Raw genomic sequence first — 16,171 nt, forward strand, 5'->3', positions numbered from 1 at the left:
GATGCCAGGCATGGAAGAGCATTAAGTCCTATATATGGTAGACACTATGGGGTTACAAAATTTAAGGTGACGTTCTCATTATAGGAAGATGACGATACTTTCACCAGTTTTCCAGTAGTGATGATCAACATTTCAGATCCATCCACCTACTCCAGCTGGGTGCCTCTTGTCACCACTATCATGTATCTGTAAGGTGACTGACTGGGGATGATCCTTTAAGGTGACTGAGTGGGGAGAAACTATGACCATAGGATGTACTGAAACTCACTGGCCCTTGGGGATCAAACCAGCAACTTTGATCCTGTCAGCTTTGTGATCAGACTAGATGAACTAATAATGTATTGAGTTTAAAATGCATTCAATACTCAGATTAAAAATTAGCCTTCTATATCTGTTTAAAAATAATGTTGCATAGTAGTGGAATTTGGGGGAAAAGAACAACCTATAAAAATATGTTTTCATAGGGAAACAGGATGTTGTTAAAAGAGCACCAGGCTAAAATTTGAAAAGTCCCTACTCCACATTCTGGTCCTGACTCATTGGACCTTACACAAGTCATTTCACTTCCTTAGGCCTTAGTTTCTTCATCTGAAAAATGAGAGTTGACCTTTAAGATTTGTTCCAACTCTAAGTTGGAACTTCTCCAGCACATCTTGTGATTCTAAGAATTCCATCCAGGAATAGAATATTCAGCTCTGTCCTAAAGGGAGGAGAAGAACGGGGAGCATGACCAGAGTGAATTGAAATCAGAAGCCCTTAAATAGTCCCAGTGTGAACCAACACTTCTAGTTCGAACTAGCATTCATTGAGATTTTCACTTCATGCTATTTGAAATCTATAAGACCTTTGTGATTCATGTCCATTTTCCTTTTTCTGCAGGGTAGACTTAACATATTTGATTGAAACTGTTGGTTCTTATTTCATCTTATATCTTTGAATAACTATGCCACATCCATTTAAATCATATTATCACTTCTGACCTTCTCGAAAGTCCTCCTCCACTGTGGCATGATGATGACTGATTTCTGTAGGACTATGTCAATAGAGTGTAAGCTTTGGCAGGTCCTACCAAGCCACAAATGGATTATGTTTCTGTTGTCCAAAAACCACCCTAAGTTTGGACAGACTTATTACCAGCATGCCCTAGGTAATTTGGTTTTTTTGGACATACCTACTCGTGAATTTGATATGCTAAGGTGAAATCATATATCATTGAAGTAAGCGTTGCCTCTGACTCTTTGTAATTAGTATATCAAAGATAAGGCAAATCCCAGTATTGCACAGAGCACAGTATTTTATATAGATGACATCTGAAGAGTGGGAAATAACTAAGATCAGACAAAAATTTATTTATTTATTTATTTATTTTTTGTTTGTTTGTTTGTTTTGTTGATTGTTTGTTTGTTTTTTGGTGAGGCAATCGGGGTTAAGTGACTTACCCAGGGTCACAGCTATTAAGTTTCAAGTGTCTGAGGCCGGATTTGAACTCAGGTCCTCCTGACTCCAAGGCCGGAGCTCTATCTACTGTGACACCTAGCTGCCCTGTAGAGAAAAATTTAAACACAGCCATTGATCTTCCCCCAAACATGATTGTTGTTTTTACAGTTCTTAATATGGTGGTGTGTTCACAACAGGGATGCATTGATGATGACATATGATATTTGACCAGTCTTACTAATTTGTTGTAGTTGTTAATTTATTTATCTTCCATCTAGTTCCCATTTTACTTTTTTTTGAAATATTTGATTTCATAGCTTCCTTCCTAATGGTTTCCAGAGTGATGACATAAAAAGAAATCTTACTTTATGGGTTCTCTGGTATAACTGGTTGGGTCTACTCTTCTCATCAAGACTATGATGTGTTAGCAGATAGGAGACCACTTTAGTTAATGAAGGACTGGCCACCTCATCTATATTTGTTAGCATCTTTGGAAGGTACAGAAGTGGTGCAAAACTTTTTCTTCTTGAGACACTTTACCTTTGCATCTGCCATTTCATCTAAAAGGTCAGTGAGGATATAACTTGTTTTTCTGTCTTATTTTCACTTTTTTATATCTGCAATACAAATAATATTTTAGTAAATAAATGTGGTGCAAGTTACCACAGAGTTGCCTTTTTCCTCTTACCATCTTCCTTTTAGCATTTTTAGCCAGTGCAGTTTTAACCACAGTATGATTTTCTCGCAATTGTCAAAATTTACAGAAAACAAAAGTGAGCAAAAATATTGACATCGATATATTTTCCACCATCTGCTTTACACAGAAAAAATGCCTACCCAAGATTTTGATGTTTAAAGATCAGTTTGGGGGAGGAGAGGCTAGAAAAACTATTTTTGTTTTCACTTTTGCTACTGGTTTTGAATTAAATGAAATTATTTCTGATGTAATATGTTCAAGTAAATATGTTCCTGGCTTTGAGAAAACTCAACATATGAAAATTTATACTTAAAAAGTAGTTACCTTTGTATTTAAGAAGTAATTTTAGTTGTACAGAAAAATTCAACTTAGGCTTTCTTTTGGTTTCCAAATGAGGAGCCTCTGAAGATTCTTGAGTAAAGGAGTTAACATGACCATAATCATGTGTTATGAAGATTACCCAGGCAGGAGTGTGATGAATGAATTGCTCTCATCTTCAAAAAACCCTCAAAACTCCCAACTTGGTCCATCCAGCCTCACTAGTTACATTGTACATCTCTCCTCTGTTTTGTGGCTGAACTCCTTGAGAAGGTCCCTTGCAGTCACTCCCTCCACTTCATTCACTCTCTTCTAAACTCTTGGTCGTTTGGCTTCTCATCTTATCACTTAACTGAAACTGCTCTTTCCAAAGTTGCCATTGAACTTTTAGTTGTCAAATCCAATGATCTTTTCTTAGTCCTCATTCCTTTTGACCTCTCTGCAGCCTTTGACACTGTAGACCAACCTCTTCTCTTGGATACTCTTACCTTTTTATGTTTTTTGTGATTTTAGTTTCTCCCTGTTCTCTTGCCTATCAGATTGCTCCCTTCTCAGTCTTCTTTGTTGTATCTGCATCCAGGTCACATCTGCTAATCATGGGTGGTATCCAAAGCTCTGTTCTGGATTCTTTTGTCTTCTTCCTCTGTTTCACTTGCTGATCTCTTCCACTCGCATGGATTCATTTATCATCTCCTATACAGATGATTCTCAGATCAATTTATTCAGCCCTAACCTCTCCTGGCTTCCAGGCTCACATCTCCAACTGTCTGTTGGACATCATGAGTTGGCTGTCCCACAGACAACTTAAACCTAACCTATCCAAAACTCAACTCATTAGTCTTTCCCTGACCCCTACTCCAACCCTCACTTTCCTAACCTCCTGTTTTTGTTGCGGGCACAACTTCTCACACACTCATCCCACATATCCAATTTGTACCAAGTCTACCTTTGCAATATCTCTTGTGTATGTCCCCGTCTTTCCTGGGACACTGCCACAAATCTGATGTAGGCTCTTGTCACTTCACATCTGGACTGTTATAAAAGCATTCTGGTTGATCTCCTTTTCTCTTCTTTCTTCAGCCCAGCCCATCTTCCACTTAGCTATCAGATTGGTTTTCCTGAGGCACAAGTCTGACCATGTCACTTCCATATGAAGTAAACTCTAATGGCTCCCCATTACCTCCAGAATCAAATATACAGTCCTCTGTTTGGTCCTTCATAACCTGGCTTCCTCCTTCCTTTCCAGTCTATTTATGCCTTTTTCCCCTTGACATACTCTGTGATCCATTATCATTGGCTTCCTTGCTTTTCCTCACATAAGACACTCCGTCTCCTGATTCATACATTTTCTCTGGCTGTTCCCCATGCCTAAAATGCTGTCCTGCCTCTTCTTTGCCACCTGGCTTCCCTGGCTTCTTTCAGGTCCCAACTAAAATCCCACCTTCTACAAGAAGCCTTTCCTGGTCCCCCAGTGCATCCAGTATATACCTTGTTTTTGCACAGATCTTTACATTTTGTCTCACATTAGATTGCGAGTTCTTTAAAGGTAGGGGCTTTTTTTGTCTTTGTATCTCCAGCACTTAGCACAATACCTCAAAAATATTAAATACTTAATAATTGCTTATTGATTTGAATTGAAAGCGTAAATATTGGAAAGACTGGTTTCCTAGCCAGAATTAAATATTTATGAGTAAATCTAGGGCACCCAGCCATTTAACTTTTAAGCTTTGTGTTGCACTATGTACTACAGCTGTGATAGATTATAATGGCTTAAATTTCTTTTCTGGGTGCTCTTTTAGGAAGGATTTTGATAGTAATAGTTAGGTCGTTTGGTGAAAGGTCTTGAAATCGTGCCATATGGGGGCAGCTAGGTGGCACAGTGGATAGAGCGCCGGCCCTGAAGTCAGGAGGACCTGAGTTCAAATCTGGCCTCAGACCAAACACTTGACACGTACTAGCTGTGTGACCTTGGGAAAGTCACTTAACCCCGCTTGCCTCACTAAAAAAAAAAAAAAAGAAAGAAATCATGCCATATGAGTGTTGACTGAAGGAATTGGGGAGGTTTAGCCTGTAAAAGAGAAGCCCTGAGAACATGGGGGATATGGGAGAGAGGAGACATGTGGGAGAGAACATGAGAGATGTCTTCATTTATTGGAAGGGCTTTCACATAGGAAAGGAACCAGACTTGTTTTGCTTTGCCCTAAGAGGCAGAACTAGGAGCTTCAAGTGAAAGTTACAAAGAGGTGACTTGTAGTGAAAGATTTACCAAAAATTAGAACTGTCTGAAAGTGAAGTGGGTAGCCTAGGAGGTAATGGGCCTTCCAACAGGCTGGATGGCTTCTTGTCATGTATATTACAGAGAAGATTCTTGTTCAGGTATGGGTTGGACTAGATGACTTCAGGTATTGCATTCAAATCAAAGATTCAGTGATTCTCTAAGGCAGTAATAGCAATTAGGAGGTTACTGCAAGCCTCTAGGAGAAAAGACGGGAGCAGGAGCTGTGGTGGTTGCAGTGGGATTAGGGAAGAAGAGCCAGATGTGAAAGAGATTTTAGAGGTAGAAATAATAGGATTTGCCAGCTTCCCTTTCCCTCATACCATACATCCAAAGATGATTCTAAGGTTAAGAGCCAGGTGACTGAGAAGATGGTTGCATGATTCATAGAAAAAGAGAATTTAGGAGGAGAGGATTCAGATTTTAGACATATTTAGTTTGAGGTTTCCAGGTATAGAGAGAGCCAGGAAGAAATTGGAAATAATCTATTTCTTACATATGCAAGGAGCCAACTCTTTTATAGTGGCATGTTTGACTACTAACAAATGTACTTGATTTTTTATTTTTCTATACGTTAAAATATACCTGATAGATTATTAACAAGTGGGTACGATATTCCTCTCAAAGTTCTTATATCGTAAGTTATTCCTAATAACAATAAAGTCCTGAGACTTTAGGGAAAAACCTCACAAATATACCAGAATGTATATCTCCAAAGTGGTCACCTGAGAAGACAACATATCTTCCAGTGATGTTACCATTATTCCAAACCTTTTTAAGCTCTAACTTTGAAATTGTCTTTAGAGATTGTCACGTTCTTTTTTTTGAAAAGTGGTATTGATGCATTTCGTTTTTATACCATAGTCACTTGGTGATATATCACCATTTTCATGACCCTTTATTACTAAAATCAAAACAAAAAAATAGGTGAATGAAATTAATCAGCACAGCATCATTAACTTGCAGTGTGTGGAGTATTCCTTACCCAAAGTCTCCCACCTTTCTACAGAATGTCACACAGTCTTTTGAATATAATCAGTAGTATCAAATCTTTGGCCTTTGAAGAGTAGATTTAAACAAAATCTCATTCAGTCAAATGGAGGAGCATCATTTTGGGTCAGATAAGTGGAATCCATATACCCAAATACTATAGAACGATTTGTATGACATGAAAACAAGTTCTCAAGGCAGTCCAGAGAATAGTTGAAAACAAATTTTGAGCAGTGGCATTGTCTGTGGAATAAGTGCACTGCTTCCAGAAATAACAAAGTCTTTAAGTTTTTGGTTGGGGCATTTGTGGCTTTAAATAAATCACATTGCTTTATAGTCAAACACTGTGATTATTGTTCTTAGAACATTTTTATGTTTATGGTGCTCCTGGTAAACCTTTTTTGTCATTGTTGCAGACAGAGCACTTATTCTGGAGTCATAGGATCTGGGTTCCAATATAGCCTCTTACACTCCCTATGTGACCTTAGGCAAGTCACTTAACTTCCTCAGGCCTCAGTTTCCTCATCTCTAAAATAAGAATGTTGGACTAAATGACTTTTGAGGGCCCTTTCAGTTCTAGATCTGTGATCCTATAGAAATAAAAACTCCTATCATAGTTTGCATTTGAGGAAACTGATATGCAGTACTATATAGCCCTTGTTTTGTCATTTTTAAAATTTCTGCAAGGGCCATATTTTAAGCCCAGTCTTGACTAGGCTTCTCTTTTTCCTGACACAGTTTTAACAGACATATAATCATACTCTTGGGAGTAAGGTGAAAGTGCCTAATTGCGCTCTCAGATGGCTAAATGCAAATGTGGGTCACTTAATTGCAGATGTAAAATTTATGCCCATCACAAAGCGAATTGGGCTAAAAACCAATTTGATCCTGGATATTTAGTGTGTGACATGGGGGCAGGGGGAAGTACAAAAAAGAAGTATCCCAGTGCAATCTTTACCATACTGTTGTTTATATTAAATAACCACATTTGTTTATCTCTACAGGGGGATCTTTGGATGTGTATAGGAAAATTCCAGAGCACGTCCTGGGAAGAATTGCAGTAGCAGTGAGTATTTGGCTTTCACCTTGTGATATTTGGGTGATGAACTCTTTGTAGTTGGCCCCCTGCCTTCTCTGTACTCCAGCCCTTAGCCTTCTTTCTCTGTAACTCTTGATAGGAGAGGAGGCCTGTATGCTGCTTGGGATTTTCTTTATCCCTCCTGTGCTCTTGCCCTTCCTACCTTCTACAACCAGTCCATTACTTACGAATGTCAGAGTCACATAATATCCTTCCAGCCCCTAGGTAGCCCAGAGGAGCTTCAATTGATGTACATGCTGGGACCTTACCATACCTAGCAAGATCACTTCTTCCTATGTACTAAAATTCACTGGATTTTCCAGATTTGCTAAAAAGGAAAGTGTTTCCTGTTTTTTTGTTTGATTTATTTTAGAGGTGGAAAATGTCTTTACAATTAGACAATTTGTAGCTACCAATTACAAAATGAGCCAGTTTTGTGCACAAGTAACTGCTTCATTCTGAAGGAATGAGGAAACCTTCTTTCTGAAAGAAATAAACCTAGGTTCAAATTTCTACTTTAGTGATATTGATATAATAACAGACAAGTCCCTAAGCCTCCTTGGGCTTCAGGCAAATCTGTAGGATTATAAATTATAGATGGGGTTTGGTCTCCACTGATAGCAAGAGAATTCCTGCACTGATGAAATCACATGCTCTTGATATGTTGATATATAGATGTATTATTATGATCATTATCATTATTATGTATTTACCCTCTCTGAGTTTCCTCTGCAGAGACGTTTGGGTTTTTTGGCTTTCTTTAGCATAGTACCTGGCACATAATAAGCACTTAATAAATGTTGTTGACTTGACTTGATTAGATGACCCCTAAAGCTCCTTTCATCTCTAAATCTGTAGTCCTGTGATCTGGGTATGTGTGTGTTTTAATTTGTAGTAATCCTTCAAACCATATCTAGAAATTTGGTCTTTGTGATCATAAGCAATTTTCCTATTCTGTTTTCATAAAGCTGTTTTAATTCCTAGCTATTCACTAATAGAATTTAGATGGATAGGCAAGCATTGTATGAATTTTGGATTTCAGATCTGGAATAAATTTAGATAGGAGTGTCTCACATGGGGTGGGGTAATGTTAAACAATTGCTAGATAGAAGGTGCTCTGATAACTTAAGCAGTTTAAAGCATAACAAAGTGATTATACCGGGTACCATTTAATTAAATGGCTGATTTTCGCATTCATTATACATCAAACTGACAACTTAAATCCTTTAATCCAACATGGACAGTTATTTCCTCTTAGTTCATTGTAATTCACAGCTTTACTTTTTTCTCTCTAATTATTGGTGTGAACTGCCCAGGGTGAGGGGAACTTTCTTGCCTTAACAACTAGTGCTGTTGAGGAGCTCATAATCTACATATTTTGGTGGAGTATTTTTGCCATGAATTTGGAATTCTTTAAATCAAGATTTCAGGTGAAAATAAAATTGTTTCATTTCCTCTTCTAAGTGTGAGTGATATGATGTTGCTTTTAGCAGTCCGTGGCTCGAAAATTTAATAGATCATTTAATAAAAGGCAGAAAAGGGAAAGCAAAGATCCATATTAAAAAAACACACATACATACGAAAAAGGTGTGTGTGTGTTTTTTTTTAATGTGGATTCTCTTCTTAAACTTCACACCAATAGGAATCTCACTTTCATTATTTTCCTCCAATTCCATAAGTCTTATTTTGTGCAGTGGGGCTACACAAAACACCTTGCATGTTTACTCTGCTGTCCAGAGGAGGGATGGAGGCAGCAGAAAAAATGGGCACACCCTGCAGCATACATCAACTAATTAAAAACTTGTCAATTTTTTAAAAATCACACCACTCTTCACTTTTGCCCTGATCTTTTTATAGCTTTACCTTCCTTTTAAATGTGTGCTTTTCCCCTTGCCTTTGTGACTAACCTAGTTATAGAGAATAATTATAATAGCTCATGCTTTATGTAGTACCTTTCAGTTTTGCAAATTATCTCATTTGATCTTCACACCAGCACTGTGAGGCAAGTTCTATTATTTTCTCCATTTTGTGGATAAGCAAACTGAGGAATGGAGAGGTTATGTGACTTTCTTAGGGTCTCAGAGTTGGTGAATGTCCAAAATGGAATTTGAGCCCAAATCTTCCTGACTTCAGGTCCAGAACTCTGCATTTAGAATCAGAAGACCTGAGTTCAGTTCCTAGCCCTGACACTTATTTTTATGTAAAAATACATATTTTTATGTATTTTTTTACATAAAAATAAAGACTTTGGCAAGTCTTTTTATCTGGTGGGGGAAGATAAGACCTCAGTTTCCTCATCTGTAAAATGAGAGTATTGTAGTTAAATACCCCTAGATCCCTTCCAGCTCTATAGTCTTGTGTCATGATTCTTAATTTGCCACTTTTTCAAATGTCTTCTAGATCCTAATCTTATAAAATGACTCTTCCCTGTCCCCTATTCCCCACCACAAAGATCTTTCTTTTTAGGAAACATAAGTGGATTAGCAAAGCCTTGGCTGTCTCCCCAAGTTGTAGCTGATGAATACCAAGCTGACAAAAAGTTGTGGTCAGCAAAATGGGAGAAGAAAGAGGAAAGGATTTAGAAAACACAGTGGACTAGGAAGAGATAGCATTCAAAACAAAATCAACATAAGATAAAACCATATTTGTTAAGCACCTGCTTTTATAAGCAAATAGCCAGGCCCTGGAGATACAATAACAAAAGTGAAAATTCCTTTCCTCAAGAATTCTACTGCTTACTTATCACTTTCAGTCTAATTATAAGCTGTAGCCTATAATTGAATGGTATCTCACTACTTCAAAAAAAAAAAATCTCTAATGACATTGGTTTGGGTACTCTCTCCACTAATGCAAATCACAGCTCCTCCAGAGATGGACTTAAGGAATTACTGTGACTGAATAGGTAGGTAGGTAGGTAGGTAGATAGATAGATAGATAGATAGATAGATACATAGATAAAGTTTGGATTGACTTTTAGGTAATGAACATAGAGAGATTAGTTTTCATGACCAACCAGAACTTCCATTCCACTAACATAGCCTTTAAGAGCCCAGAATCACCCACCCCCACGCCAAAATGAGGCATTGGAGTAGGACTTTATTGGAAGTAGTTTGATAAAGAGGCAATTCAATAAATGTCCTTCCAGCCTGATACCAGTTTCTAGTGTCCATGATTACCTCCTTAGAGAGGCAGTTGTCTAGGACAGCATGAGTATTGTCTAGAAGAGGGGTCAGCAACTGTTCCAACCTCGAGGCCAAGCAGTACCCAGGGTGCCATTGCCAGGGAAGAGGACATGAAAAAGTAGGAGCAGCATCAGGAGAAAAGGAGGGAGAAAGAGGAAAAAGGGAAAGGAAACTTTTAAAAGAAGAGAGAAAAAAATGAAGGGATAAAACTGGACAGTAATAGATCACAACAAATAATTCTCTCAATATCTGCCCCTTTTTACATGTAGAACCCTGTAGCCAAAGAATTATTCTTGGTTCTAAGCACTGAAATGAAAGGCAGGGATCCAAAGAAAATGAGGCAATAGCGGCTCTCCTAGTTGTTTCAGCAATATTTTACTCAGATCTTTGAGATAGGGAATGAATGATGGCAGATTGTATAATTGAAAAAAGGAATCCCTAAGTTAATACATGATCTGGTTAGCTTCAGCTTTCTCTCTGGTGCAGTGCTTGCTTTCCTCCTCTCAGCTGGAGCCTCTGAGAAGTGATGCCGATCCTGCTTTGCCTGAACATTGTTTTTCAACTTCTGTTTCTGAAGTGGTGACATTGTGCCTTGTTTTTTGAGTGCTAATGTTGATTGAAGTTGTCCCTGAAAGGAGGTGCACTTGAACTGTCAGAGAGTGAGTGATTGACAATAGGCATAAGTACTTTGAGTGTCAAGGCTTTGTCAAGACATTGTTGTAAAACTTAGTCTACTGAATACCAATAATGCCCACTAGGTTTTCTATAAGCAGGTTTCTGGTTTCTTTGTAGAATGATACTTCTCCTGGGCTCTTAGGAGGAAAATTTAGTATATTTCAACGAAACTTTAAAATAACATGGGCATAGTTTAAAATTTTAGGAAACACTTGCTAAAACTTTTCCTTTGTCTTTTTTCCCTTCTCACAATTTGTGATAAATTGTATTTCACACAAGGAGCTTTCTGCCTACCTATTGGCTCTCAAAGATTTTCACTAGTTTATTGCCTTTAGTGAACAAATTTTGTATAATTACGTAAATATTCAAGCCTGGAAATTAAACCTAATATCACTACAAGTACCCCAAGGGACACTGACTTCTTATTCCAAAAAGATGGCCCTTTCTATGACTGAGAGAGAAAATTGTTAGTTATTAGCTAGTATCATCCTTATGGACTTAAAAAAAATAAGTTGTCTCTACCTTCTGAACAGCTAGATGGTATGGTAAATAAAGTACTGGGTCAGGAATCAGGAAGACCTGAATTCAAATTTGGCCTCAGATACTAATTAGCTGTGTGACCCTGGCCAAGTCACTTTACTTCTCTTTGCCTCAGTTTCCTCAGCTGTAAAGTGGGAATAATAAGAATACCTGTCTCCCTGAGTTGTTGTGAGGATTAAATGAAGTTATATTTATAAAGTGCCTAGCACATAGTAGGAGCTTAATAAATGCTTGTTCCATTCTCTCTTCGCCATCCCTTCTGTGACTAATAAATACATTCTTCTTTATACAGTATGGTTTCTTATTTCACTTTCTGGGAAGTAGGTTCCACACCACACAAAAATTTCCCCTCCTAAAGCAGGAATTTATTTTATGTGAAATTTTCACTGGTAGATTATCTTTAGAAGCAATTATCTCTTCTTAGACTGCTATACAAACACAGAGTGAAATTGATTACACCATGTTAGCAAACCTTTCAGGAGTGCAGAACTGTATGTGTACAATTAAAGTATGTTAACCTCTGTCCACCGTTAATTGATATATAGATTTTGTCTTGCCCTAGATCTTTAGTGACATCTTTTGAAATTGGTTTTACTGACTTTACCTTCCATGTTTTCTTTCTTTTCTCATGTTCTTAGGATTTCTGTTGAGATACTTACCCAGTGAGTTCCCATATCTAATTTCATTGTTTTCAAAATAAGTCAGTTCCATGACCATCTCTCATTTTGGAGGATTGTTTTGTGTATATACTACTATATGTCTTGATGTTCTTATTTTTATATGGTGTGTATTTTTTATGTCTTACTCACATGCTATGTTTTAAGCAGATTTTGATAATCAGGGTAATTAACTTGTGAATGGAAAACCTTGAAATTTGCAAGTCCTGCTCTTGAGCAGTTCTATGAGGAACTCTTTGACATGCTGGGATAATTACCAAAGTGTGCCCTTATGCACACATGCTGATGGTTTGTGAAGAAAGCAGTCACTTGCACTTTGGTAACTTATTAGTAAAGATTCAAAAGACTGGCTAGTACCAACTTTTGGTTGTCTCATTAGAAGGCATTATACATTGGCAAAAGAGAATAGGTGGACAGTCTCATGATCTTAGCTGACCTCATGGTTGTTGACGTGGATTGCTGAAAGTGGAAAATCAAATCACTCTGATTCCAGTGTTTATATTGTCTTATTACACAGTCTCAACTTTTTGATCTTTACTGCTTCCCTGTGCAGGCTGTCTGCCAGACTGGATGACAGCACTCCTCCTAACACAACTTTGCTCTTTTATTTCCTGCTTCTAACTGGTTGTTGTTTTCTTTTCTCCCTGTTGAAAAACCTACCTGTCCTTCAAGGCTTGAGTAATCTCACCTCGTTTTTGAAGCTTTCCCTGACCCGGCTAACTGTTCTTCTCTGAGCTTCTGTAGGCTTATTAGTTGTACTACACATTTTACATTTACATTTGCTTATTACTTTGTACTATTAAAGTCTTATGTACATATATCTTATCTTCATAATTAGATTAAGGGGGATGGCAGAGAGACCAGACCATGTCTTATATTCGTTTGTGTATCTCACAGCTTAGCATTGTGTCTTACACATATCTGATAGTTGTTAAATAAATATTGTATTGCTTGCTTTGAAATCTGATTTAGTCATGGGTTTTTTTATTTTAAAATTTATAGTTTAAAACATTTTTGCCTTCTCTCTTCTTCTTTTCTAAATTTAGGTTGTTAAAGGCCTAACCTACCTGTGGAGTTTAAAGATATTACATAGAGGTATGTGTTGGACTTAAGTTTTCCCTTATTTGTCAAATTAACATTTGGCCTGGTGTTTAAGAGATAGTGACACATCTTTATGACTTTGAAAATAGGATTTTTGGAAGGTTTGGGACATAAAAAGTTGTCGTGGCATATGGTGTTTTTAAAAAATTTTATTGCCTCCATTCCTGTCATTGGAAATATATGATTTCTTGTTGTACCATATTTGGAATACATATGCTTAAGCAAAGCTGCATAAAGTCTTTCTTGGAATTTGTAGATGACATTGCCCCATTCTGTTACTTAACTCTAATTGGTTAAAAATTTTCACTTTCAACAAATTTGCTTTCCTTTTATTCATTTAGTGGTTTCAGATGTTGTAGTAGTATGCCTTAAGAGTACAGTTATCCCTTCCACATGGTAACTTTCACCATTGTGGTTTTAGTATATTGGGGGTTGGCATAAGAAATTGAATGGGAATTTGGGGGGAGCTTTGCAGAAGATGGTGATGACATGCAAAGCCCAGCAGATGTCACAGAAAAAGTTTAGAAACTCAGAAATGCATAAAATATATGCATAGTATTGTATAATAGCAACATATTTTATCTTTTAATACCTCAATAATTCAGACTTCTTCTCTGATATGAAGAGAGGGCCAAAAAATTTTATGCAGATTTTCTAAATTACAGGGGGCACCATGCCCCTAACCCCACGATATGGAAGGGATAACTGTAGTTTCTTATACCTTTAATTTAAAACTTTAAATAAGAAATCAGTGAAATAGAACTCTGCCTGGTCTATTTATAAAACAGATGAGAAGATAATCTGATAAGTGTTGAATGTTACGTAAGGAACCTCCCTCCTCTTGCTTGTTTTAATGTTCCCAAAATGTCTGGATTCATTTGGAGCAAATTATTAAGTAAGAAACAGACTATTACAAAGCAACTTCAGGGCCTAATGTTAGTAACAGTACTGTTTAATTTTACACATCTGCTCACTGTAGACTTATGCACAGTTGGGAAATGCAGTAGCACGCACATTAGGTGTGATTAAAGGAAAAATTTTTTTAAAAAAGGTGTAAACTATGAGAAAAAAAAAACAACTCATGTTTTCAATTGTTATATCACATCTGTTACTAAGGCTTTTGGGGTTTTTTTTTGTTGTTTTTTAATCCTAGTGATTCCAGATTTCTTCCTAAACCTATGCTTTGCAGACTAACATGTCCACTCATTCTTTGTTCTGTAAGAATTGTTCTGGTTAAATAAAACTTCAAACCAAATTTCTCCTTAAAACCATTACTACTATCATGGGGACAGTTAAATGAATGGTGTGATGGATAGAGTATTGACTGGGTCTGGAGTCAGGAAGACCTACTTTGAAATCTGGCCTCAGATATTTACTAGCTGTGACCCTGGACAAGTTAGTTAACCTCTCTCTGCCTCAGCTTCCTTATCTGTAAAATGGGAATAATGATAGCACTTAACTCCCAGAGTTGTTGTGAGGATCAAATGAGTAAATAATTATAAAGCACCTTGCACAGGGCCTGGTACATGATAAGTGCTATATAAATCTTAGCTATTATTATTATCATTATTGTTATTATTATCCCTTTTTTAGTGTGCAGTTGATATAAAAATAAACAATCAGGAACCTTGTCTGTGGTGACTCAAAAATGATATTTGCTCTGTGTGTGTGTGTGTGTGTGTGTACGTACACATATCCAGTGGCAATAGATGGGAAAAAAGATGAAAAGTTTGTATTAGCTTTATTTATAGATGATATTATTTACCTCCTATGAATTTATTAAGGGTTATCCAATACTCATAGCCTCCTTCACTCCCCAAATAGATATTATGGGCTTATTCTAATTAACCTAGTGGTCAATTCCTATTGTCATATTGACTTTAGAGGGAAAAAATGGGATAAGGCAAAACAGCAGTTGTCTATAGAAAAGTCCTAACCCAGAGTTCCATGAAAATGCTGTTTTCTTTAGAATAATCTTTAGGGTTAGTTTATGCTTTATGCCAGCAGCATAATCCTGTGGTGGTAGAAGCTGCTTATCAGGTGGACCTTTTCTGCTATGAAACCTGTGAATCTTCTGAAAATCCTTCTGAGAAATTCAGTAGCTATGAAGTTTTAGTTAACCTGCAATCATCTTTAGTTTGTCTTTTTTAAAATTAGAAAACACATAGATAATTCCAGTCTTTTGAAGGTTTCTGGATGAGATCTTGTTAGCAGCAACACATAGACATGCCATTCTTATTTCTTCTAGGAAGGTCATACAGATTATCTGGGTTGTTAATCCAGGTGGGTTATTTGATTGTTTTTTTGTACTATCGATGTTAGGAAAATAGCTATTTTTCCTTTCTGTTGAAATAGGGTGCTGAAGAGGTAGCTGTTTCAAGTGCATTTACATGTTGCTACGTTGTTTTCTAAGTCAATTGATACGTGGTTTTCTAAGTCAGCCACAGACTGTTTTGAGTTTGACACCCCTGGGCTAGACTAACAAATATAAGTCGAAAGGTCCTGCTTCTCCCTGCCTGTATTTGCTGACTAGAGTCCCCTAGCATGGGAGGGTGACTGATGTAGTCTTCAGGGCTATTGACAAGTACTGTTTTGGTGTACCCACAACTCAGCTACCCAGCTTTCTTTAGTGTGGCAGCAGTAGCATTTCAGTGCAATTGCTATGTATTCATCTGAGTACACACACAAATCATAGACCTTATAGTCAAGTCTATTTGAGAGACATATTACAAGCATCTCTGAGAGGCATCATGGCATAATGAATGGTATGTTGGACTTAGGGTCGGGAAGTCCTGGGTTCAAATGCTGCCTTTGACATTGACTAATCATAGCATCACAGACCAATCCTGACTTTCAGCCAACTCGAAGGATCTATTGAGCAATGGAAGAATTGCATTTTGCGTGGTAGAGGGAGTTCTTTCCTTGATATACTGACATTTTGTATCATTGGTATGGATGCTGCCACTTCACTGGATGCATTCAGATATTTTTATCCCACTTACTAGGGTAGATGCAGTAGTTAGATATCCTTTTACTAAGTCTTCTTCCCCAGCCTTAGATGAGCTTCTACTGAGCAAAGGCTTTGCCAATGCACAGTCAATAAGAGGGAGTATCTTAGTGGTTTCTACATGGACCCTTCAAAAGAGAAATCCTTAGTTGACCTTTTTCTTCTCATTCTCCCCTCATTCCCCACTCCCCCCC

The 16,171-nt window shown here is 37.3% G+C and overlaps 1 protein-coding gene across 3 annotated transcripts in view; it reads left to right on the forward strand.

The window, feature by feature from the left end:
* The window catches only part of MAP2K5 (mitogen-activated protein kinase kinase 5), a 283,567-nt gene that overhangs the window by 119,119 nt on the left and 148,277 nt on the right, over positions 1–16,171 (forward strand). For all 3 annotated transcript variants that reach the window (XM_027852077.1, XM_027852078.1, XM_027852076.1), the window contains exons 12-13: positions 6,722–6,783; positions 12,916–12,964. In XM_027852077.1, coding sequence (XP_027707878.1) covers positions 6,722–6,783; positions 12,916–12,964 — 111 coding nt within the window. The remainder of the gene's footprint in view (positions 1–6,721; positions 6,784–12,915; positions 12,965–16,171) is intronic.

The sequence above is a fragment of the Vombatus ursinus genome, unplaced genomic scaffold, assembly GCF_900497805.2.
Source record: "Vombatus ursinus unplaced genomic scaffold, bare-nosed wombat genome assembly UNPS02009205.1, whole genome shotgun sequence".
Classification (NCBI taxonomy): Eukaryota; Metazoa; Chordata; class Mammalia; order Diprotodontia; family Vombatidae; genus Vombatus; species Vombatus ursinus.